Raw genomic sequence first — 25,288 nt, 5'->3', positions numbered from 1 at the left:
CCACACAGCTTTTCTCTGTGCTTAAGGTAACCAAGTTTTTCTGACACTCTGTTTTTTAGTTAATACATTTGTGAGAAGCAGGAAACAATATCTAGGTTTTGCAGAACTTGCATTAATCCCATTTCAGAGTAGCAGCCGTGTTAGCCTATATTCGCAAAAAGAACGGGAGTTCTTGGGGCACTTTAGAGACTAACAGATTTATCTGAGCATAAGCTTTCGTGAGCTACAGCTCACTTCATCCACTGAACGCATCCGATGAAGTGAGCTGTCGCTCACGAAAGCGTATGCTCTAATAAATTGGTTAGTGTCTAAGGTGCCACAAGTCCTCCTGTTCTTTTTATTAATCCCATTGCTGCTAGAGCCTGCTTAGAGCACTAGGCAAGGCCGCCTGTGGTCCGGGAGTCTGCTCCCAGGCCAATTTCCAGGGAAGCTGCCCTACAGCGGATGCCAGCGGTGAGAGGGCTGCCCAGCTCCTCGATAGGATTTAAAGCCAAGGCCACTCCTTTCAAACCCGGACGCCCAGAACCCAGCTTTCAGGACCTGAGCGGTCTCTGGGACAGCAGCGACCAGAGCTCGGCACCCCCACAGGGCAGAGACTCCAGGGGAGGGACTCGCTGCCCGCACCCATCACGCGGGCCCGCGGGCGGCCAGGACGCGAGAGCGCAGCGCCCTGTCCGTGCCCGGGGGCCGAAAGCGGTGACGGGCTCGGCAGAGGGTACAGAGGCAGCTGGGGGGCAGAGGGTCAGGCCGGGCACGGGGCAGAGCTGGCCGGGCCGAGGGGCCAGTCGAGGCCCGCGGGCCGACCGGGCCGGGCCCCGGCCGGACAGCCACGTACGTTGCCGGGGGTGACGCTGCCAGCCAAGGGGCGCGGACAGCCCGGGGGCCTGCAGGGAGAGGGGACCGTGACCCGTCCCGGGCACGGGCGGCGGGTCGGGGAGCCGGCTCGGCGTTCAAGGGTCTACCCCGGGGCCAGGCCGCCCCGCCCCGCCGCTGGGGGTCCTTACCCGCCTGCGGCCGCTCCCGGCGGGGACGGGGGACCGCTCCGCGGGACCCTGGGCAGGGGGAGGCTCCCGGCGCCGCTCGCTCCTCCCTGTCGCGAGAGAGGATCCTAACATGGCGGATTCACCTCACCTAGCCCCGCACCGTTTACTGCCGCCCGATTGGTCCGCGCGCCTGCCACTCACAACCTTCCTCCTTCTGATTGGTCTCCACCGTGAGGGGTGGAGCCACGTATTTGGGGACCACAACAATAAACAAGACGGGAGCGGGAGGCTGGGTCCGGGGCGGAGCGGTTTCCAACACCCTCCACTTCCGGGGTGAAGTGCCGCTGCCGGCATGCAGCCGCCTGAGGACGGCAACTCCCGGCATGCACAGCGTCGTCTCCCCAAAGGCCAGCGCCCGACGTTCCCCACCTCACCCGGGTCCGCGACTCCCAGGATGCCTCACTCTGGCTACTACAGTTCCCAGCATACACCACTCCCCAGAGGGGCTGGCCTGCGCAGTGCATGCTGGGAGTCGCAGTCCTTGTTGGGGCGGCATGTACCTCCTAGGCTGGGCCTAGCTCCAAACATGGCCCCGCTCGGTGAGGGAATCCAGGCCTGCTCGAACGGCAGGCCTCGCAGCTCGCTTTACGCCCGTGACGGAATAAACAAGCCCAAAGGTCACATGGGGCAGCCCAGCCAATCAGCTGCTGTTCGTCTAGCCTACGTGACCCTCACTTCCGGGTGCGCGAACAGTCATGTGGCTGTAGTGGAGCCAATAAGGAGAAACTTTTCTCCCCACGTGACGCGAACTGAAACGTGTGATTGGCTGCTTAGATGCGGTGGTTTCCTAGGTGATGGAAAGGGCGCGAAATACCTTCAGACCGACTGAGGAGTGAGAAGTTTGGAAAGTGAGTGTGCGAGAGGAGCAGGGGTGGGGGAGGGTGTCAGGGCCGGAGGGGGTGTGTGGGGTGGTGGGCAGGGCGGGGGGGTAATGCCTGGGGTGGGGGAAAGGAAAGAGGCAGTGTATGGGGCGGGACGGGTAGGCCCCAAGCTGGCAGGGCTCGGGCGTGGAGTGCATGTGTGGGGTAGGCCTCAAACTGGTAGGACTCATGGGTGGGGCAGGGCCTGGGGCAGGGGAGGCCCTTAATTGGCAGGGCTTGTGGGTGGCACAGGGTGCAGGCAGGGTTTGGGGATGGGGGTGCATGTGTGGGGCAGGGCCCTGGGGCAGGGGGTAGGGCCCTAAACTGGCAAGGCTTAGGAGCTGGGGGAGATGTGCAAGGCAGGACCTCTGGGGGCTAGGGGACAAGCTGATGCAAGGGGTAGGCTTGATTCTGGCAAGGTTTAGGGTGGGGGATGATCTGGAGGGATAAGCCCCTAGCTGACAAGGTTTGGGGGTAAGGGGCATGGCGTGACAGGGCCTGGGGTGTAGTGAGTAGGAGCAGGAGAGAGCTCTGTCTGGGGAACCATTACACTCTCTTGGTTTGGCTGCCTTGGGCTATTGTTTGTCTGAGGGAGGACCCCCACTGTTGTGGTTCTGGGGTGTCGACACACTCATTCTCTTTAAATGAGGGGCTGTTGTGATTGCCCTTGGGCTCTTGGGTTTATCCCTCCTTTCAACTGTTCTGTTTCTGAGGACAGTGCTAGGCTGTCTGCCTCTGGCTGATTCTCCCTTGGGTTTTTCTGTGTTTACTTTTGTCCTTGCTTCAGTGTAAATTTAAGGCATTGCTGCCCCCATCTGTCTGAGCTTCAGAACTGAGTCTATGCAATAATCCCTTTCAAGTGAAAAGTCTCAGACCTGGAAACTGCCATCCTTGAATAAGGTGGCACAGAGTGTCCTTTTGGTTCGAAATCTAGATCTGATCGTTCAGGCCAACACTAATCTGAGCTGCTTCTAGTGTCACCTGCTTTTGCTGCTGAGTGCTCACTGTGACTATATCATGTTTTGTTTCTGGTCTCTAACTGCACATTATTTGAATAGCCCATACTTGTAAGATCTAAACTGATTTAATTCAATTTTGATTTGTATACTCTTGCCCTGATACTCATAACTCCAAAAGCTGATTTTATTCCTTGTGTGATCTAATAGGTTTTCCAGATTCCAACTCTACTATGTCAACTACCATTATCAGATAATTTATCATGCTTTCTGCAAGTTAATGTAAGAAATATTAAATGTTTTATGTAAATCTATGGATATTTAGCTTTTCATTAGTTCTGGAAACTGTTCATGTGCAAGGCCCTGATCCTGGAAGCATGAGTCAGTGGAGCTCAGGATTGGGCCTCCTCACAACTAAGGCTATGTCTACATTGCACTTTCATTGGTAAAACTTTTGCCAGTCAAGGGTGTGGAAAAAAATCACACCCCTGATCGACAAAAGTTTTACTGATGAAAAGCACCAGTGTGGACAGCGCTTTGTCAGTGGGAGACGCTCTCCTGCCCACAAAGCTACCCTTGTTGTGGGTGTTTTTATTTTGTCGGCAGGAGAGCTCTCTCCAGCCGACAAAGAGCAGCTACACTGCGTACCTCACAGCGGCATGGCTGTAGAGTGTCACAGCTGTGCTGCTGTAAAGTGCGCAGTGTAGGCATGGCCTAAGATACTTGTGCATACCCTAACCATTTCCTGCTTTGACTATTATAGCCTCCTCTTCTTGACGTGCACCTCACCCATTTCAGAGTTATGGGAAACAGTATGTTTCCCATAACTCTGAAAGCCCTGTACTTGTTCACTATCCCTCTGCATATTAAGGTCAAATTCTGACCTTCAAGACTGAGATTCGGTTCCTCCCTATATCTTTAATATAGTCTACTTTCATGTCCTAATCTGTTCTATCCACCAGTGATGCCAGCTTTTGACTTCTCACATAAATCTCTGCTGTTTTCTATGCTGCCTTCTGTGTCTAGAAAACTCAGCTGAAACCTATTCACTAAGGCATTACCCTCGCTGAATCCAGGTCCCTCCTAAAGACTCACATCTGCCCCGAAGCCTCAAAGAAATAAACTAAGTCATATTTTAAATGAAAGCTTGAAAAAAAAGTTGTTCATCAGGAAGTGTACATGAGTTCGCTGAGTCTCCATATGATCTTATTTCTGTTACTTTACCCCACGCTACTCTATTCCTCTGTGGTCAGCTTCATATGTAATGTCAAGTCGAAATTGTCAGTTATAAACTCTTTAGAGCAAGGATTCATCAAATTCTCTGAGGAGCCTAATACATGCTACATAGTACATATTAATGTAGTAATGGTCACATTGCAGGCAAATGTGAATGAGAGATTATGTGCCAGAATAAATTGCAATGACATTTCTTTTTTGTAGATTGTGTTTGGAATTGAGGAATGGACTCGTCTGTGGCTGCCATTGGAGATGTGCAAAGTGTGCTTTTGGCTATGCAGAAGAACTTGGAGTGCCCAATATGGTATGTCAGGGGAATAATCTGGACTTCATACTACGCAGTGAATTATGACACATTGTTTATTAACTTTTTTTTTCTTGTATTCAAACACTACTTACCCTACGCACAGCCAGAAAAACACACAGAATAGTTGGGGCCATTTGGATAATGAATATTTGGGTTTTGTGAGGTCCAAGCATTCCGTATCTCAGAGAGCTTATTGAGAAAATATTTGCATCTGCTCGGATCTAAGCATGAAGAGTTAAAAACAGCACCTGGATACATGCAACAAACGTGTTCTAACAAATCTTGCCTTTATTAACGAGGAAGCGTGAACCTCCCTTAACTATTCAGTAGTGGGGGAAAAAAACTGGCACTGGCTGGATCCAAGTGCTGCTTGTGAGAGAGCCTGGATCCAGCCTGTTTGTCTCTACACAAGGTACATAGTCCTTTAAAACAAGCAGGATGTTAAAATGTTAAGGGTCAGAGTTAAAGCCAGAAAATTCAGAATTCTTGATGAACTTAGGACAGACTCTTAATTTCTAAGAACCACATATGCGGTAGATTTTGCATTTAATAGCAAACAGTTCAGGGATGAAAGGTCTGAGTTGAGTTTTAAACAAGCTTAACATCTCGCTTTTGCCCCAGTGACTAGAAAATGAGGTGGCCTAACTGCAGTGGACATGTTATAGTATAATCTCTTCCATTGTAAAACCACAGTGTAGAAGACTCTATATTCTTTATGACGACTCAGGTGTCACTGTACTACCTCTTCTGGAGCATTTAGGGTGTAATAATCCTGGTGCTTCTTTGGTAAATATCTGAATCACTGCATGATTTGTTATGACAATAAATAGCGAACCATTTGAGAGCGGCAAATATTAAAAGGTCATAATTGCTCAGAGAGAAAATATAATCCAACACAGTTGTCAAGGTTTTGCTTTCAGGTTTGCCTGGTGCTCATTTTCTACCCTGTTCTGTTCTCCATATGTGTATGGAGCTCCTTAAATGATGGTAACAAAAAGGAGTCTGGTGGCACCTTAAAGACTAACAGATTTATTTGGGCATAAGCTTTCGTGGGTAAAAAACCACTTCTTCAGATGCAACAGTACAAATGACAGTAGAATATCTCGTCTGAGGGGAGAGTTTTGTCCAGTGCAATCACCTACTCATTGATGGGAGAACTCTGAGAGGCAACATGGATTTGATTCTTAAAGCGAGCAGCATATTTGCTAAATAATAAGCCATGGAAAAATGCACAGTCTAACTTAAGAACCACTAAGGCAGAGAAACAGTAGATGGCAATACTAAAAAATACTTCTGGGATTTTACAAAACTTACTAAGCTCTCATGGTGGTAATTATAAAGTGAGCAAAAAGCTATGGATACTGTGGAAGTTGGGTCCATTTATTTTGCATTTTCATGAGAATCTAAGTCATAAGTGTAATGTTCTTTCTTTATTACTCTAGCAAATAATCAATTTTAAAAGTTAGGAGACTCATAAAAATTAAGGATGCAGGAATGAGAGTTAATGCTGATGCTGCTTTTTTGGCTACTATTGCTGTAGATTTTGCTATTACCAATTATTATTTAGACTCTTTTGCAGCAGAAACTGCTTTATTTGCTTTGACCAAGTAAAAGTCATTTTGATGTGGCCTTTTAATTGGAGTCATTGTGGTACTTGGCAAAGTTTATATAGTATGTTATTCTTCTCTACATTATTCACTGAGTTCATTGAGCTGAAATCCATTTCTGTGGCAGCGGTTGAAAGAAGAATGGTAGCAGTGAACAGAAAATACTTAGCCTGTTCTTACATGCTGCTAATTTCTGAGATTCTGGGATTCTGAATGATCTGAACTCCTGATGTGGATACAAGAACTGTGAAGCCCTTAAGGCTTTCGCAACATGACTCGGCCTGCTAACACCATGCTTGCCTAGGTGTAGGACATTTTATCTAAATAAAGGGAAATTTTTCCACATGTTGAAGGTAGGTTGTACTTGCTGACTTTAAGATGGCTAAAGCCTGGAAACGGTTCAAGTAAATCCCTTAGGAGTGTGTCTCAAAGCCACAACAACAAAGGATTCAGGATCAAAAGTGAGTTAAAGTTTTGAAGCCAGTCCTGTCTTAAGAACAGCTGAAAGAGTTAAAATGATTAAAGCCAAGTTATTTACTGAATGTTTCTTTCTGCACCAGGTGGATTTTGCTACTGTAATTCCCTACTCCATGTATTTCTTTTATTTTTGTACTGAGGCTAGAGCAGATTTGACTATTTTGACCTTGTCCGCCCATGCTCACAAGAAATGTGTGATTCCAGCCAGTGTGCCATAACTTAGTTTTGAAAGGTATCGGAAATGGAATTTAACTGTTATGCTAAAGATCACAGTGTGGCAAAGGACTGTCCCCATTGGAATCGTTTTTCTAATCTCTTTCTGATTTTCTTTTGTTCTTACTCCTTTCCCTCTGTCCTGCTTAGAAACTTATTTCATATCTTCCCTCTAGCGATGGTTGCTTATGTGTGGGAGCGGGGGAGGGAAAAGGTGGGTTGGTGGTAGGACATCTTTGAAGTCCTTACTTCCTATTAAAACATAGTGTGTATTGGATTTTTGGATGGAAAATGAGGGGCTTAGTAATGTCATTCACTGATTGGGCAGGTCCTGTCTTTATGAGCCTTCACCAATCCAAAGGTGGGTGTGTGAATGTTCTTTATGAAACATGTCATCCTGAAAAATAAGATGCTGAACACAGTGCAATGAGCCATTTTAGTAAAAGATGTGGCAGAGGAGGAAATGTCTCTCTTAGCCTGTTAGTCAGTGTTTGCAAGACAAACTACAAGAATGGTTTCAATCCTGTTTTGTTTGTTTTTTTGTTTTTTAAAATTATTATTTTATGTTGGAATTTTCCTGTGTTCTGAGTTTGTTTGCAGGATGTCCGCCTGTTTTGGGTTATAATTACTGTGCTGGAATGTAATTATTCCAGATCTGTGGTATTAGATGAGGATGTGGTACCCTAGCTAGAACTTGCTTCCCAATAACATTGATTTCTGCTCTATGTGCTGTATCTCAAAAAGCAGTAGGGTTGTATCCAAGCAGGGATTGTCTGTTTGCTTCAGAGCTTTGAGTTAATCTAGTCAAGACATAAGAACCATCATAATCATAAAAAGAAAAGGAGGACTTGTGGCACCTTAGAGACTAACAAATTTATTTGAGCCATAAGTTTTCGTGAGCTACAGCTCACTTCGTCGGATGCATTCAGTGGAAAATACAGTGGGGCGATTTTATATACACAGAGACCATGAAACAATGGCTGTTACCATGAAACAATGGCTGTTACCATCACTCTCGTTACAGTGTGTATGGTAACAGCCATTGTTTCATGTTCTCTGGGTATATAAAATCGCCCCACTGTATTTTCCACTGAATGCATCCGACGATTTTATATACCCAGAGAACATGAAACAATGGCTGTTACCATACACACTGTAACGAGAGTGATGGTAACAGCCATTGTTTCATGTTCTCTGTGTATATAAAATCGCCCCACTGTATTTTCCACTGAATGCATCTGACGAAGTGAGCTGTAGCTCACGAAAGCTTATGCTCAAATAAATTTGTTAGTCTCTAAGGTGCCACAAGTCCTCCTTTTCCTTTTGCGGATACAGACTAACACGGCTGCTACTCTGAAACCTATCATAATCATAGTGCACTTTTTGAGGAGTTTCCAGCATGGTGCAGTCTCTATTAATTAAAGTTGTGCAAGTGGACTATTCAGTGCACAGTTTAGGAGTGCTTCTATGTTCCTCACAAACTCTAAGTAGCATCTGCAAGTCACATGTTCTAGGAGATTGGGTCTCATCTCAGCAGGCTAGAGGAATGCTGTCTAATTGGGAATGAAGCTGTTGGCCCTCTGGAAACTACAACCAGTGTGGAATGTGGCAACCCATCTCCCCAGCAACATGAGCTACTGCAAAAACATCAAACTTGTCTTCTGCTCTTTTCAGAGGCTCACCATATACTACCATCTCAATTCAAGGACTCAGTCCTAAATGGTTTGAGTCCAGGATATTTAAAAGATCCCTAAAACTCTAGGACGAGGACTACAGATGAAAGCGCTGCTTCTCTGGTTCAATGGAACTATCCAGAGCAAAGATAAAGGTCATTTGTACAGGAGACAGAACTTTCACAGGGGGCTCTATCCAAGACTGGAACAGACTCCCACAGGAACTAAGAACAACCACAGCCATCTCCACCTTCTGCTCTAAATGCAGTGTTCACATCTTTGACCTTGCTTTTGCTAATGTCAATACACAGCACAATGTACTTACATTCAATTGATATAAATAAATAATTTTTAAAAATAGAATAAACCACTCCACACACACAGTTTCCCCTTGGGAGAAAAAGATAATCACACCTGACAGATGCTAGTCATATCACTTGGACTTCTGGAAAATGCTCATATTGCAGTGATGGGGGCCACATAACAACCTGAGTAGAATAGAATTGGTATAGGGAAGGCTTGTATTCCCAGTGTTCCACTCTGACCCCTTGTGGAAAGAGGTTTCAGAGTAACAGCCGTGTTAGTCTGTATTCGCAAAAAGAAAAGGAGTACTTGTGGCACCTTAGAGACTAACCAATTTATTTGGCGTGGAAGAGGACATCTTTTGTAGCTGCAAAACAGCTTGTCCATTGCCATGCTGAACTGGCATCTCCAGAAAGCATACCTTTTAGGTGAAGAGGAAGAAAGAAAGAAATTGCTTAGAAAAACTAATATTGTGCAATAGGCTGCACAACTGGAAAACTCGGCCACCTTGCCTGGTGCCCAAACAAAAATTATGTTGAATATTCTGCTTTTGTTGGCAAAAATTATGTATTTTTTTTCTAGTTAAATGAATTTTTTGCCTTTCTATCTTTATTTTTGTTGTATTGTCTTTTCAAATGTATAACTGTAAATATTTTTTTTCCTCTTCCAGTTTGGAGTTGATAAAAGAGCCAGTCTCAACAAAATGTGACCATATATTCTGCAGGTGGGCCTCCAAACTTCTTCAGCACATAATGCTCTCTGAGCATACTCTCTCCTATCAATGCTAATGGAGTAGGCTACTTCATAAATTAATGATTAGCTATTTCAAGAGACGAAAAGCCTTTCCAACTGAGAACTAGTTGCAGCTTCGTAGACCATTTCAGAAACAATTGGCTCAATTTGGTTTAAGCTCTGTAGTAATAATGTAGGTACTCAGCTTGACAATGACAGATTTGTACAGATATGAGATTATCCCAGCAAAGTGAAACCTATCCAAATGGGTGCAGCTTTTTAGAAAAAACTATTTCTTCCGTTAAAATGTATTACCAGCATGATTTTTCCTCTTTCTTTTAATAGATTCTGTATGTTTAAACTTCTCAGCAAAAAGAAAAAAGGCCCAGCACAGTGTCCACTGTGTAAGACTGAGGTTACCAAAAGGTAATGTACTCTGGGGACCATGGCGTTGGAGAGAGAGAGAGAGCAGATCCTGTTTTATGCAAATGTCTTCACCAATAAGGAACAAAAAACTGAAAAAGTAGAAAAATAGGAAGAATTGTCCCTTAGCTTTTTCTGTGACCATCTCCAAAACAGCTGTATGGTTCAGAATCTACTCTTAGGAAATGTTTGTGCTGTAAAATATCTCAGATTTCACAATTGTTTAACCATCACAGGCAGTTTCTGTGCTAAAGCTGTGTTAGAATAATTAAGTATAAAATTATAAGGATAATGTGTACCACCTCTTGGTTTATTCTGAAGTGAATAATACTTGGGGGGAGCCTCTGCTCCTTGGAAACCGTACATAGCACTGCCTCATTTTCCACATACCCAGTTGCATCCCCCTCCTACTTAGCTCAGATTCCCAGGGAACTAATGGTAACTTACCCATGCCTTCATCTTTGACACACATCTGTTGTTTTTGTTTCAGAAGTCTTCAGGAAAATCCAAGATTTAAGCAGCTAATTGAAGGGCTACTGGAAACTATCCATGCTTTTGAACTTGACACTGGAATCAAGTGTAGGTATTGCTTGTCTCAAAGGGCCTGCACTGATACGGTAAACTTTTGGGCATTTGTGTCAAAATTATATGTCCAATGCCAAAGTCACTATGCAGAACTCCAAGGGGTGGGTTTTTCAGAAGTGTTTAGTTATTTAGGGCCGTAAGTTGTAAAGAAAGTCACTCGGGCACTTCTGAAAATCTCACCCCAGGACTTTGAGGACTGTTCTGTGTGTGGAATGACTGCGGTATCTAACCATATTTTCAGTGTTCATCTGAGATATGTTTGTACTTGTGTTAGCTCATTCTGTAACCATGTCTAAAGTCTTATCCTGCTTCCTCTCTTTCTGATGCCCCCAACTCCTCTTACTGTGTCTTTGCTTTCTTCTATTCATTTTTTTAACTAAACTGTGATATAATGAATTTTTAGCCTAATGAGACTGAATTGTGAATCACTGCAATAATTACATGTACACTCTCAGTCATGTTGTTCTGATATGAAACGATCCTTTCTAGCACACGGGAACTGGTAGACTTTTAGATACATATTTTTGTTCATATTTTGGAATAGGACTTTCTTATGGGAAGGTGTTTTGATATATGGAGTTGGACAGTTCCTCTCAGGTTTTTTAATTGTTTTGTGTCGCTTTAAAATTACTAGTGTTAGGCCCTGATCCTGCAAGCTGATCCATGTGGTCATATCAATTTGCCTGGGCTATTGGTTTTTAAGAATGGGGCTTCAGTAAATTAGTTATAAGGAATTTCTCATGAATCTAGGTGAGGGGTAGTTTTGTAGTTTAAAATTAATACTAATTATTCACTGCTAGTCTTAAAATCAATAACTTTCTTTTCTGGGGCTTGGAGCATTATGTACAAGACACAATTGTACATACAGGACTTCTGTTACTGTTGCACATGATGTATTAGTGTCCAGTTCATGGATATTTAATGGTTATGGTGGAAGAAAGTTTACATAAGTATGGCCATACTGGGATCTCTCTCCTGCCATCCATCTCCATCCTCTGACAAACAGAGGCTAGGGACACCCTTCCTCACCCATCCTGGCTAATAGCCATTAATGGACTTAACCTCCATGAATTTATCCAGTTCTCTTTTAAACCCTGTTATAGTCCTACTCTTCACAACCTCCTCAGGCAAGGAGTTCCACAGGTTGACTGTGTGTTAAGTGAAGAAGAACTTCCTTTTATTTGTTTTAAACCTGCTACTCATTAATTTCATTTGATGCACCCTAGTTCTTATATTATGGGAACAAGTAAATAACTTTTCCTTATTCACTTTCTCCACGCTACTCATGATTTTATATACCTCTATCATATCCCCCCCTCGTCTCCTCTTTTCCAAGCTGAAAAGTCCTAGCCTCTTTAATCTCTCCTCATATGGGACCTGTTCCAAACCCCTAATCATTTTAGTTGCCCTTTTCTGAACCTTTTCCAATGCCAGTATATCTTTTTTGAGATGAGGGGACCACATCTGTATGCAGTATTCAAGATGTGGGTGTACCATGGATTTATATAAGGGCAATAAGATAATCTCCATCTTATTCTCTCTCCTTTTTAATGATTCCTAACATCCTGTTTGCTTTTTGACTGCCACTGCACACTGCGTGGACGTCTTTAGAGAACTATCCACAATGACTCCAAGATCTTTCTCCTGATTAGTTGTAGCTAAATTAGCCCCCATCATATTGTATGAATAGTTGGGGTTATTTTTTCCAATGTGCATTACTTTACATGTATGTTTCCTAATATTTTTCTTCTATCATTTCTCAGTTTTAAACAGTCAGGATTTTTCTAAAAAACCTGTAGAAACCAATTCTACTGGGCTCCTGTGGAAGGAAGGTTCTATCATCCAAAGTAAGGGCTACAGAAACAGACAAAAAAGAATTAAAGAACAGGAGCAAGAAAGTCCTACCTTGGTAATTTTTCTCTTCTTTTTATTCTTAATCTCTCCTACATCTGGAATATCTTTTGATGGCTAATGATTTAGGAATGCAACTCTGAGTTAATTTAAATGAGCCAAAATCCTTATATTGTGTTGGTTTTTAAATGACTATTTGACTGAAATAACTCTCCTTAAAGATGTTGCTTGAATAAAAGGGCTTCATTACTTTTTAATATGCAAGGTTGTAATATATATTAATTGTTGCTGAAATTACTGCTATGAGGTTTTTTTCAACTAATGTATAATGGTGAATCCTAAATGAATAACTATTAAAAGGACATTGCAGACTTAAAAAAAAACTATAAAAGAAAATTACTTGACATTGTAATAGCCCGTAATAATCTTGAAAAATAAAAACTTTTCAAATGTTGCCTTTCCACTTCAGTGTATGTCCTGTGAGAGCTGACAGTAGCATGAGCTGCTGTTGGATATTTTTTCTACTCCTGTGCAACTGGTGATGTTGGGGGAAGAACTGATTTTTGCAGCAGAGCTTTAAAAAAAACTTGTTTAGTTTACAGTCTACCTAGCCACTGTTTAATTTTTTGGTAGTAAAGTAGTGAATTTGAAGAAAATATTCTTGGCTATTTATAATCAAAGATATTTCCCAAATGGGTGGTAATTTTTTTGAACCTAAGCTCGTTCCCAGGACCCATTAGGACGCTTGTCTGATCTGCCAAATATTGAATAAAATCCTATGCTAAATGTGGCAGAACTATAATAGAAATGCTTTGAAATGTTAAATGAGTAAAAATTACATTTCTGCTTCTACACCGGAAGAATGTTTAATTGCAGAATGCCTCTCAAATAAATCGGGTAAAGCCACTCTCATGAACTGCACGTTAAAGTTCTGTACAGAGTCTCCAGATACAAATATTCTCCCTTATGCTCCATAACACATCTGACCGTCCTACAGATTATATAATTCACCCTGACGGGCTTACTTTTGTTTTTTGCAGTAACCACTTCCTCTGTACTCTTTTATTGGCAGGAAGCTAATGCTGGTGCCCAGGTTGCAGACAACATGGTCAGGAGAAGTTCCCTCAGAAACAAAAGGCAGAAATGTGAATCTGGTAAAGCAGTGTACATTGAATTTGGTAAGAACCCCTGAGTGTAAATGTACTAATCTAAAGCATAATAATGCTTGTATTAGCACCTTCTGCCTGTGCATTGCAAAGTGTTTTACAAACAGTTCTCTCTGTTTCATAACACAAGAACAAGGGGACATTTTAATTGTATTGGGTGGGAAATTCAAAGGTGATTAAATACTTTTTCAAACAATGTGTAATTAAAATATGAAACTCACTGCCATAGGCAGTTTGTGAGGCCAAGAACTTAACAAGATTCAAAAAGGGATTGGGTAGTTATATGTATATCAAGAATATCCAGACTTGTTAAAAATGATTATGGTAATTAAACCTTGTGCTTCAGGGTTTAGGCCAATCTCTAAGTGCTAGAGATCAGGATGAGACCTAATGTTGGGGGCAGATTATCCCACATCTGCCTACTGTGGGGTTTTGACACCTTCCGCTAAAGCAGCTGGCACTGTCCACTGTCAGAAACAAGATACTGGACTAGGTGGAGTTCAGGTCTGATTCCATATAACAGTTCCTGTGTTCCTAATTAATTTAGACTTGCACCATCCTTGGGAGTGCAGAATTCTCCACTTATAAAAAGGAAATAAACTGAGCCACAGAAGCCTGGGCTGGGATTAGAATATAGCCAGAGCTCCCGACTTAGTCTCATGCTTTAGACACTAGCCAATGCCTTCTGTATTGGATAAAAAATTAGAAACTCCAATCAGAGCTTTTCTTTCACTAGCTGGCTCTGTATAAAAAGTTTTAGTACATTGTTTTGTGCTGGGGGCAACAATGTATCTGCACAGAGAAATTAGACTCAGCGTAAATTGCTGGCATGATCAAGGTGGAGTTCACATAGCACAAGCTGAAAGAACTTAACCGTGGAAAAGACCAGGGTATAAGTGCCTGTGTGAATACAGCACATTGAAACAATGGCAAATCCTGGTTTGCTTTTTGAATTTTTTCAACCAGAGTGCTAATCGCTGATTTGTTTTTTTTTCCCAGGATCTGATTCTTCTGAAGATCTTTTTAAAAAAGCAGGTGGTTGTGGGTAAGTAAAAGAGAACAATACTTGGAATGTTGTTGGTATTTTCTAGTTTAGCTCATTTAACCCCTTCCTGTTGGGTTTTGGAGGATCAGATGTGCTGCAGTGCTGTCAGGAGGGACCTACCGCATTTAGCGATGCTAGGCACCTTTGACGGATTTTTCCAAATAGACAGCAATGCTGTAGTAAACATTATTCACAAAACATGTCTGAAGACATGTTTACAGTTAAATCCCATTTCTACCCACATTCTGCACTCCCTTGACAGCTAACAGTAGTGTCCCAGGATTCACATCCATAAGTCATTATGGAAAATATTACGCTTTTCATTCCTTCATACATTTCCAGATACATTGGTTTTTCCACACTTTCAAAAGGAAAACCGTTCCTAGGCTTCCAATTTCTTCAGAGTAGCCTCCTTGGTTGGATGTATATGATCCCAGATAATTTAATTCATCTACTCCCTCTACAGCTTGACCATTAATCGTAATGTCCATTTGTATCATGTTATTATTGATCATGGCAACGTACAAGCATTTCATTTTTGCCACATTCAGGAATAGTCCTGATTACATGTTTTTACAGGCTCCATTATTCATTGCATTATGTGCGTGGTTGCAGCAAAAAGTGTCATGTCAACATCAGCATATCTGAGGTCAGTTAAGAAGTGTCCACCAATAGAACCTCAGCTCCTTCCACTTTCAAAACCTTCCAAAGCTTGAATTGTAATAAATTTTGTGAACATGTTGAAAAGACTAGAGGGCAAAATTCACCCTAGTCTCACACCCAGCTCAAAGGAAAATCAATTGCTGCTGTTCACGCCATGTTCTGTTGTTGACAGAAGAGACTTGCAATGAGTTCAGTTCGATGCTTTGGAGTCTCCATGTCTGCCTGTATCCTCCGCTGATGGTTATGTCCGATGGTATCACGTAATCAATGGGTGTTTATACTCCTTGTTTTCAGTTATATGGATATTTGCAAATTTGATCATCTGTGTCTCATTCCTCTCTAAAATCACATAGTTGTGATGGTAGTTCTGCTCCTATCGTACTTCATGGTATCCTGAATTATGTAGAGTAGCACTTTGCTCATGTGCGATATCAGGGAGATGGTACAATAGTTACTGCATTCTGTTATATCCCTGTTCTTTGGTAAGGGCAGAAAGATTCCCTTTGTCCACTTCTCCAGCCAGTTTTTAGTCATCCATACATCATTGCAGATTTTCCACATGAGATCAAAACTGTGGACACCAATCGCTTTTAGCAATTCTGCTGATATGTTATTCACCCATGGTGCTTTCCTAGGCTTAATTTTCATAATAGCACACCCCGCTTCCTCTCTCAGGATTTATGGCTTCAGCTCTGTATTCTCTTCTCTGCTGTCACGTGTAGTACGTGGTTCTGATGAAGGATACAGATTGCCACAGTAATCACTCCACTTGCATTTGATATCGTAATCTTCAGTAAGAACTCTATCATCGTAATCTTTTATTATGGTTGGTCGTGGGGAAAACTTTTTAGTAAGGAGACTGACCACTGGGAGAATAGCTTTTGCAATATTACTGCCTTTATAATTCTCAAGTTCCTTGCATTTTGCCCTATTGTGTTTACTCTTGCCATAAGAACATAAGAATGACCATACTGGGTCAGACCAATGGTTCATCTAGCCCAGTGTCCTGTCTTCCAGCAGTGACCAATGCCGGATGTTTCAAGAACGAACAGAACAAGTCAATTATCAAGTTCTATAACTCCTGTCCTCCAGTCGCAGCATCTGGCAGTCTCGTCTAGTCTGCCTTGAATCCATGTGCTCAGTTCCTTGTATTTTCTCCTGCATTCTTCAGTCTTCACGCCTCTCTTTCACTCTGCATTGTGTTTTTGCCAGCTTGAACACCTTTTCCATTAGCTGTAGTGCCATCTGACCCTGGCTTTTTGGAATGTGTGGTTTGGGGGCTTTGAGCATGATAGTTTTCATTTTATTCCAGAGTTTATTCAGGTTGTTCTCCTCTTTCACCTGTGACAACGACTCAGGTGCATTCTTTACAGAAGTCATGTAGTTTTTGTTGATTTTGGACAGGTCCAGATGCAGTGGACCTGCCAAACGTGTTATCCTAAGTTTTAATTTTATGTTTGAGGCAAACAGTTGATGGCCTGACTCACAATCTGCACTCAGGAAAATCTTTGTCCATTGAATGCTTGTTCTCCAATGTCCATGTATCATTACATCGGTGATTTGGATCTTTGTCACACTGTCAGATGACCTCCATGTCTATAAACGTCTAGGATGTTGGGTGAAGATTATGATTGTAATGACTAGATGATTAAACAGCAGAATTCAACTAAACACCTTCCTCTCTCATTTTGTAAACCCAGATCATTGTTTCCCCTTACTACTTTGAGAGCTTACAGCTCCAACTTTCTCATTCAGGTCTCCAGTTACAAGGGTGATATCTTTACTTGGTGTTTCAATGAGTGTCTTTTCAAACCGTTCATAGAACTCATCAGTTGCATTGTCGTCAGCTGCTGTTGTAGGGACATAAACCTATATGATCAACATTACCTGGCTTATCTCAAAGGCAAATTGTGATGATTCTGTTGCTGACTAGATTATGTCCAAGTACGTACTTGGAGGTTTCCTTGGATAAGATAAATGTAACCACTTTTTCTCTCACTTTTACAGAGCCTGCATAGTACATGGCATACCCATCCATCATCATGAAATGGCCCCTGCCATTCCATCACAGCTCTGAGATTTCACATATTTCTATCTTGCATCTTTCCAATTCTTTGGTCACAATGGCAAGCTTCCCTTCCTACACAGTCCTCATGTTCTAGGTTTCTATTCTGATGATTCATTTATGAAGGTTCAGGTCATTCTTTTCCTTGGTGCAAACATCAGGTACTGTATTTTTCAAAGGATTTGGTACAGCACCATCATAACCACAACAGTTCGTTTTCTCGCTTCCCCCCCCCCATATGAGATAGTGTAAAATCAGGTACAAGGGGGAAAAAGACTTCAGAAAGGGTTACCCACACTCCGAGGGGATCTGGGTTGGATGAGAATGAATCCTGAAAGATGATGTCTTCAGAGGAGCAGAAATAATAATAATAATTACCTGGTAAATAATCTTTGTTTGCTATGGCGTATAAAATAGTATTTTCTGATTATGTCCAAGCATTATTGCACTTGTGGCTACATGGATTTTCTTTTTCATAATCCTTCCCAACAGAATGGGACACACAAAATTATTTCAGACTCCACCTCAAAAAGGAGAACGGGAGGAAGAACTAAAGTATGCTGAGAAGGAAAGTGAAAGTCCATACAACATGTGGCCTAGCACGTCAGATGCAGGAGAAATACTCTCATCGGATATCTTAGGTATGTGTGATATTTTTGTGACAGATAGTGCTTATGGACAGGAAGGAAGTTTGAAATTAGAGTATTAATTTTGGCTTCCTATAAATTAAAACTTTCATTCTCATGTTTAGGTAATATGCACACTCAGTACTGTACTGAATTCATTTTTCTTGTTGACTTTGGCTAGAGCGTGTGTAGTTTTGAGGCTAACTGTTTACAGATTAGACACACAAAAATGTTAGACATTTGGTTGTCTGTATCAGACTCAGATGTTTAACGGTCTGTGTGCATGGAAACAGAAAAATGAACTCGTTTAAAGGGCAAAACAAATTCATCGCTGCATGGGTTCCTATATCACCCTCATCACGTTAGTATCTGAGTGCCTTCCGTTAGTGCATTAAGCATCATGGTGAACACATGCCACGTGGTTCAGTGTTTCTCCCATCCTATCCCCATATGGAGAATAGTGTGTGCAGTGAACTATATTGGTAGGATTTTGTTTTTGTTTTTAAATTAAAGAACACAAGTTGAAAAAGTACATCTTGCACTTGGAGTGGAAAGTGGTGAGGTTTGTGATGGTCTGTAGTTCCTGTGGGAGCTCATTCCACAATCTCATTTCACGTCTCTGCCTCCTGCACAGACGAGCGTTATCCTTATGGGAAAAGTTCCATTTTGCAGCAGAGTAGTCTACCAGAATTCTCATCCTGGAGCTTTAGTCATCTTTTAGGTGTCCTGTGCTCAGGCCATAGAGCACCTTGAAGATAAGGACAGAGACACTGAACTTAATTCAATTCAGAGAAATTTCAGGAGCTGCAGGGGTTAATGAGGCTCTTTCATGACTGTATAATCAAACTACTCACAAGGAGTTCTGCCTTTCTTTTGCTGGTGAACTTTCTGTTAGTTCCAGATATTCAAACAAAGTCTGCTTTTGTAACTTACTCATACTGGTTGTCGTAATTATATTTCTAAAAATGTGTTGAAAGACTGGCAATTGAAAGACTTATTGTAGTTTAAATGGAATAACATTGTATAGAATAGACATTAAAACTTGATAACATGCCCACCTAAAAATGCAGAAAAATGAATGATTTGGTGTTAATTAGCCTTTGAAGATCAGGGAATAGAATAGTGTAGAGGGAGTAACAAAAACTCTGAAATTAAGTATCCTGGAAAAATGAGAGATGAGCTAGGTCTGGAATATCTTTTGTTTAGTTATCTAGTGAGTCTGGTAGTTGTACCTGAGTGTTCATGTAGGTAGGTTTTTTAAGCTATAACTAGTTTTTATTAATAAAATTAAAATTCCGTGTATTTGCAAACAAAATATTAGCTGTTAAGCACTTCATTATTCCTGTGTACACAAACCCTGAGGTGCTTAACAGCTTGTAAGTCTTATGTATTTTCAGGTGAATGTGGTGTCTCAGAGGAAGACAGCAAAGGCACTTGGAATGGCATCGAAGACTTCGAGGCTGCTCAAGTGAATGTGGCTGAGGGTCATTTAAAAGAGAGCCAGGGCATTTCTGCTTCAAACTCACAGACAGAACAGCGTGACAGAACAGGCAATGCCAGCTCTTTACTGAATGAGGACACAAGTTTATTCCACAGTGCAGAAGAAATGGATGCTGGGGAAACTCCATTTAGTAGTGAAAACAAAGAGTCTGGCTTAGCGCACAGCTCAGAAAACCAATTAGATAAAAGCAAGAAGTCAGGTAATGGTGTCCAGCATACAGAAGCTGTAGAAACATGTCAACCTGAGAGTAACTCCCTGCACGAAAGGGAACCTGCTTTGGAGAGTCTATTGCAGCCCAAGACTCTTCACGGCAATCCTTTGAGTCAAGTTTCTGGGAAAAGACTGAAGAGAAGCATTCAAAAAGTCAACGAGTGGTTTTCTAAAAGCAATGAGATGCTCTCTTCTGGTTCCTCCCAGGATGCTCCTGCTGGGGCATCTGACACAGAAGATGGAGATTCATATTTATCAGACAGAGAGTCCTGTATTTCAGAGAAGACTGACCTGATGGTAAACTGCACAGAAGTTGTGGTGGGATGTGAAAATGATAAGAATTTGTCAAAATCAACTGTGCATAACATAGAAGATAAAATATTTGGGAAAACATATAAAAGAGAGAGAAAGTCAAACCCTCTTGTCCACACGAGAGAGATGCCACTGACTCCAAAAGTGGAAGATGTTACTACTGATATGAAACCCTCAAGTAATTCCAGAACAAGTAAATTAAAACGGAAAAGAAAGACTGCCTCTGATCTCCAACCTGCGGACTTCATCAAGAAGAGAGATGAAAAGGATCTAAAGAAGCACTCTGAGGGTGTTAATCAGTGCATTGTTGGTAGAAATGCTCGAAGGAAAAAAGGTGGTGAAGGTTCCACTGTTGTTAACGGGAGTCCCATGGGTGTGAAAAATGGGGACAATATATCAGCAGAACTTTCCCTCCGAGAGGGGGAATCCATATTGAAAAATGATACTGAGAAAGTAACTTGCAACAGCACTGATGGAAAGCCGGCACAGGATACCCGTGACCGAAAGAATACTAAAAAAATGAGAAGCTCATTAACGAAAAGAAGCAGACATTCAGCTAGACCCGTGTGTGCTCTGCAGCTGGTAGTGGATAGAAACTCAAGTTGCCCTGATCAGACTGAGCTGCAGATTGATAGTTACCCAAGCAGTGAAGAGCCAAAAAAAGTTGATTCAGAAAATAAACGAGTCAGACGCAGCAGGAGGCTTCAGTTACTGACTGAAAAAATGACAAAAGAAACCAGGAGAAGAAATGAGCCAAACGAGAGAGCAAGAAAGCATGCCAGTGAAAGCAAAGATTCCTCCTCTGGATTGCAGATGAATGTGTTGGTCCATGTCCCTGAATGCAAAGACCCTGATGAGCAGCAGGATGTACTGAACCATAGCATACTTCTGTCAGACACTGATCTGAAGGGCAATGCCTTGGAAGTAGATAAAACACCCCCTAATCCTGAAAATTGTTCCGATGGGATGCAAACTGGAAAAGGCCTCTTGTATGACGAAATATCAGTGGAGGATTTAAATGCTTGTTCTGTTGTGCCTGATACAGATTCTCAAGATAACGAAAATCAAGGAAGCCATTCACTTCTGCAGCCTCATTCCACAAATGTGGATCAAGCTGCCTGCCTAGTGCAGAATTTGTCTGAGAATAATCAGTGTGCTGCATTCGAGCCCAAGAACAGAGAGTTGTGTGCGTGTTCACCCAAGACTAATAGACATTGCACAGAAAATGACTTGGAAAGTTTCAGAAACTCAAAGTCACATGAAGCTAAAATCATTTCAGAGTTGAACACAGAAACTGAAGACAGTGAGCTAGAAACACAGTACTTCCGAAATATGTTCAGACATTCAAAAAGACTGTCATTTACCCTTCATCCTAGTCCAGTGAAGGAATCTGTGACAGAAAGCACTGCTTCTGAAACTCTAAGGAAATCAGGTGCTAGCAGTGTAGAATATAGGCATAACAATAGTGACTTAAAAAATGAACCTCCATATGTTAAAAAAACAGTGGGCTTGGATGAGGTTTGTGAGAGAGATGAGCCTAAAACATGTGAATCTGCTAAAGGTATTTCTGGGCGTAGTCCAGGAATTCACTTTTCCAGGGACACCGAATGTGGACATGTTAGTGACGATGGCAAGAATATTTCACAAGTTCCAGATCAAGTGCAGTTATTCTCACCACCAAGAGCAGCCACTGCCAAGATTAAGAGTAGGAGCAGACTGCAAAAACGAAGGCAACCAAAGGAAAAGAGAATTTCACCTGAAATGGTGATAGAAAGTCAATTAAGTCAGAACAAAAGTAACGGAAGCCTAGGTGACCAGAGAAATATAGAAGAGCGAATTTCCCAAAGAACTGATTTAAGCACAATTAATGAAACAGGAAGCAATCAAGGAGTAAAAGCTGAAGAAGCTGAAAACAAAGGGCCAGTATTAAATTTTCAGCCCAAGCCAGTGCTGGTATATCCTGTAGTTTGTCAACAAAGCCCTGCTGAATTTAGCTGCAAAGTAATTGAAAAGAACGGTTATGAAGGGGAATGCAAACAAGTAAAGAGTGATAAAGAACAAGTATCCCAAATTGCCAGCATAGGTGTGCCTGAGTGCTTAATTTCAGAGGAGGCTCTGGAACAGCCCACTGAAGGTACTAGTGGTTTTCCATTGCTGTCTGAGACCCCTGATGGCTTATTGTGCTCTGCTGATGACATTAAAGAGAACATAAGCATTTGTGAAATTGATAGGAAAGAAATTTCTGCGGTATTTGTTAAAACAGGTGAGAGAGCCTCGTTAAGAGAACTGGACAGTGGCAGCAGTAGTTCTAAGTCTAGGTCTCAAAACTTTGTTCGGGAACCCAGAAGACCAGCCTGGAAATTGCAGTCCTCCGAGGAGGATTCTAGTGAAGATGAAGAACTACCTTGCTTTCAGGCATTAGTATTTGGCAAATTAGTAAGCACACCATTGCAGCCTACAGAACAGATCATGTCTACAGTAGAGTCTTCATCACCGGAAGAGATTCTAGCATTGCTGAACAGTAGCAGTGGCAATAATAAAGCTGTACAGAAATCGCCTAGAGTCATCTTGAGAGATACATGTGTTTCTCCAAGCCAAGAGTCAGAATGCTCAGTTAACTTATTTTCTTCCCAGTCCAACATGTCAGAAGATTCAACCAATAGACTACAAGAGCTGAAGAAGCCCATAACACTAGCTCCTTGTTCCAAAGAAATGAGCAGTTTCAGTGGAAGCAGAGAAGCTAGTCCAAATGGTAATGAAGAGCTGACAGGAAGAAAAACTGATTTGGAAGATGGACACCAACGAGACCAGAATATGCAACCAAATTTAGGTACAAAGCAAGATATCCTTGCTCCAATTTATTATTTGTATTACTGGATACTTAGGAGTCCCAGTGTGTCAGGCACTGTACAAACACAGAACAAAAAGACAGTCCCTGCCCCAAAAGCTTACAATCTAAGTAATGTGCAATCAAATCAGAAGTATAAATAAATTTACTTTTCTGCATTTGTGTTCATTTTTGTTTCCTTTAAGTTAAATTCTCATAGTAATTTTTAGAGCAGAGAGGAAATGACTAAAATAGAGCCTGGAATTAATTTGGCCCCAACCCCTGTTGACTAAAGGGCTGACTTTCATATGAGAATTTGGTTCCTAGATCTGCTGACAAAACTTCACTGTTCGTTCTAAGGTGGTTTTTCTAGAAAAAATATCCATGAAAGTGGTAGTCGATATCTTTTGCTGTTCAGCTCTACATTACTTACTACTCTGAGAAGTTTTAAATTCACAGGATAATTACTTTTTTTTTTCCTAAAGATGCTTACATAAGCTATTCTTAGGACACAGACCTAAGGTAAAATTTTCAAAAGCTCTTAAGTTCCATTGATATTAAGTGATACTTAGGATGGGCATAACTAGGATTCCTACGTACTACAGTAATAGAAATAAATAATAATATTTTTCAGAAGTGCCCAGGTGACTTAAGAGCACCAGTCCCATTGGAAGGGACTTGTGTTCTTGTTACTTTGGTGCTTTAGAGCAGTGTTTCCCGAACTTGGGACGCCGCTTGTTCAGGGAAAGCCCCTGGCGGGCCGGGCTGGTTTGTTTACCTGCCGTGTCCACAGGTTCGGCCAATTGCGGCTCCCACTGGCCGCGGTTTGCTGCTGCAGGCCAATGGGGGCTGCCGAAAGCAGCGCGGGCCGAGGGAGCCGCAATCGGCCGAACCTGCGGATGCGGCAGGTAAACAAACTGGCCTGGCCCACTGGGGCTTTCCCTGAACAAGCAGCGTCCAAAGTTTCGGAAACACTGCTTTAGAAGATCGCTCCCTTAGAAGCCTATGTGCTTAAGTCACTTCTGAATATGGGATTTTTGCTCCTAAGTCATTTAGGTGCTTTTGAAAACGTCACCCTTAATTTCTGTATTGTGAACATACAGTGATGGGCCCCGTGGTGAGTGAGAGATGTCGTTGTTGTTATTAGTAGTACTTTTTTATATATGAATCATAGCTTTTGTTTTTCAAGGTGAAGCATCCGGATATGACAGTGAAGCCAGTCACCAAGGAGATTCTTCTGGGCTGTCCTCCCAGGGTGAGATCCTTACCACACAGGTATGCAAGTTCATGCACTGAGCTCTCTAACTGCTTAACGCACTTTCCAGATATGGTTGGATAGTATAAAATCTAGGAACTAGACAGTCATGTGAAAATTATGGAGCTACCATCACCGGAAGCCACAGATCTACTGAAAAGGTGCGGTTAGTTTCAGCTACTAAGCTATCCAGAATTGCAGAGCTGCTTTAATGCTGATATTTGTCAGATTTTGCCTTATGCATTAGCAACATATTCTACTACAGATTGTTCACCATATAGCATTAAGATTTTGATGCTTAATTGTGGGTGGTGTCTGTAACTTCCCTTCTGCATTTGATTAGTGCTGGAAACTTGTGCTTCCTACACCAAAGGTTTGCATTGGTAGGAACTGATGTTGGATTTATGGTAAAAAGCCTTTTAAAATTATAACCCTGGTTAATTATTATTATCTGATTCCAGTTGTCTGTGGGGAAAGAGGTACTGGATTGTTATGGTGATTAATTAGAAGCACAAAGTCTTTGCCTTCTTGGTCACTGATTCCAGACCAGACCACGTTGAAAGAGTGGTCTGGGTCATATATACTGGCTGGTTGACCTCAGTCCAGTTTCCAGTGGACAGGTCTGCCCACAGAACTTCCCCTTGGCCTCCTGTCACACCCTGTTGGCTGTCTCAGCAGAGAATCCAAGGAAGAATAAACTTCACTTTTCTGTTGTGTGGGTGGCCCTTCCATGTTCAAACCAGTGTGTGCTGCACTATTGCAAGTCATAGTTTGTACCGGTGTAGCACAGCTGTGCTGTGGGTTTACAGTGGTGCAGCTTCATTGGTGACTGAGGCCTTGTCTACACGATAGAGTTAGATCGACACAAGGCAGTTTTCATCGACCTAACTATGTAAGTGTCTGCACTAAAATTTTTCTTCTGCGATGTAACTACCTGGCTACGCCGACTTAATAACTCCATCTCTATGGAGGCATAGAGTCGACGTAATTAGGTCAGTGCAGTGTTGGTGTAGACACTGTTTTTCTTTCAACAACTGTTACTGGCTTTCAGAAGCCGTCCCACAGTGCCCCACACTGACAGTACAATCAATGCAAGTTCTGCCGGTGAGGATGTGCACCGCTGACACAAGGAGCCAAGAGTAGACACGCACAAGCAATGTAATTACTGTGGCGGCTGTATGCCGAAGTAAGTTATGTCGACTTAATTTTGTAGTGTAGACATGCCCTGAAAAGCCCAGTGTACACAAATCCTAAGAGCTTTGGGCTGGACTTATTGATGAAAGAGTTATTCTTCTCATTTCTCTTGGTCAGTGATGCAATAACCAGAAAGTTCCACATGGTGGCAGTGGTGG

The 25,288-nt window shown here is 42.2% G+C and overlaps 2 protein-coding genes across 9 annotated transcripts in view; one reads left to right on the top strand and one right to left on the bottom strand.

Moving 5' to 3' along the window:
- NBR1 (NBR1 autophagy cargo receptor) overlaps nucleotides 1-1,560 on the bottom strand; it is a 29,225-nt gene extending 27,665 nt beyond the window's left edge. For 4 of the 6 annotated variants that reach the window (XM_077806028.1, XM_077806029.1, XM_077806032.1 and 1 more), the window contains exon 1: nucleotides 1,005-1,138. In XM_077806028.1, the coding sequence (XP_077662154.1) occupies nucleotides 1,005-1,115 (111 nt within the window). In that variant the 5' untranslated portion in view covers nucleotides 1,116-1,138. Of the gene's footprint in view, nucleotides 1-1,004; nucleotides 1,410-1,543 lie in introns of those variants that run through there. The other 2 variants (XM_077806031.1, XM_077806030.1) reach the window with 2 other exon arrangements.
- Nucleotides 1,561-1,865: 305 nt separating this feature from the next.
- Nucleotides 1,866-25,288, top strand: part of BRCA1 (BRCA1 DNA repair associated) — a 49,483-nt gene continuing 26,060 nt past the window's right edge. For 2 of the 3 annotated variants that reach the window (XR_013344617.1, XM_077806218.1), the window contains exons 1-2: nucleotides 21,059-22,684; nucleotides 23,871-23,956. Coding sequence is in view for 2 of the 3 variants with exons in the window: in XM_077806218.1 (XP_077662344.1) it covers nucleotides 21,187-22,684; nucleotides 23,871-23,956 (1,584 nt within the window). In the remaining variant the exon portion in view is untranslated. Of the gene's footprint in view, nucleotides 1,892-4,299; nucleotides 4,400-9,345; nucleotides 9,400-9,752; nucleotides 9,834-10,320; nucleotides 10,410-12,178; nucleotides 12,325-13,338; nucleotides 13,445-14,431; nucleotides 14,478-17,697; nucleotides 17,847-21,058; nucleotides 22,685-23,870; nucleotides 23,957-25,288 lie in introns of those variants that run through there. The other variant, XM_077806217.1, reaches the window with a different exon arrangement.

This window comes from Eretmochelys imbricata, chromosome 27 (assembly GCF_965152235.1).
Source record: "Eretmochelys imbricata isolate rEreImb1 chromosome 27, rEreImb1.hap1, whole genome shotgun sequence".
Lineage (NCBI taxonomy): Eukaryota > Metazoa > Chordata > Testudines > Cheloniidae > Eretmochelys > Eretmochelys imbricata.
This window is presented reverse-complemented; position numbering and strand designations above follow the sequence as displayed.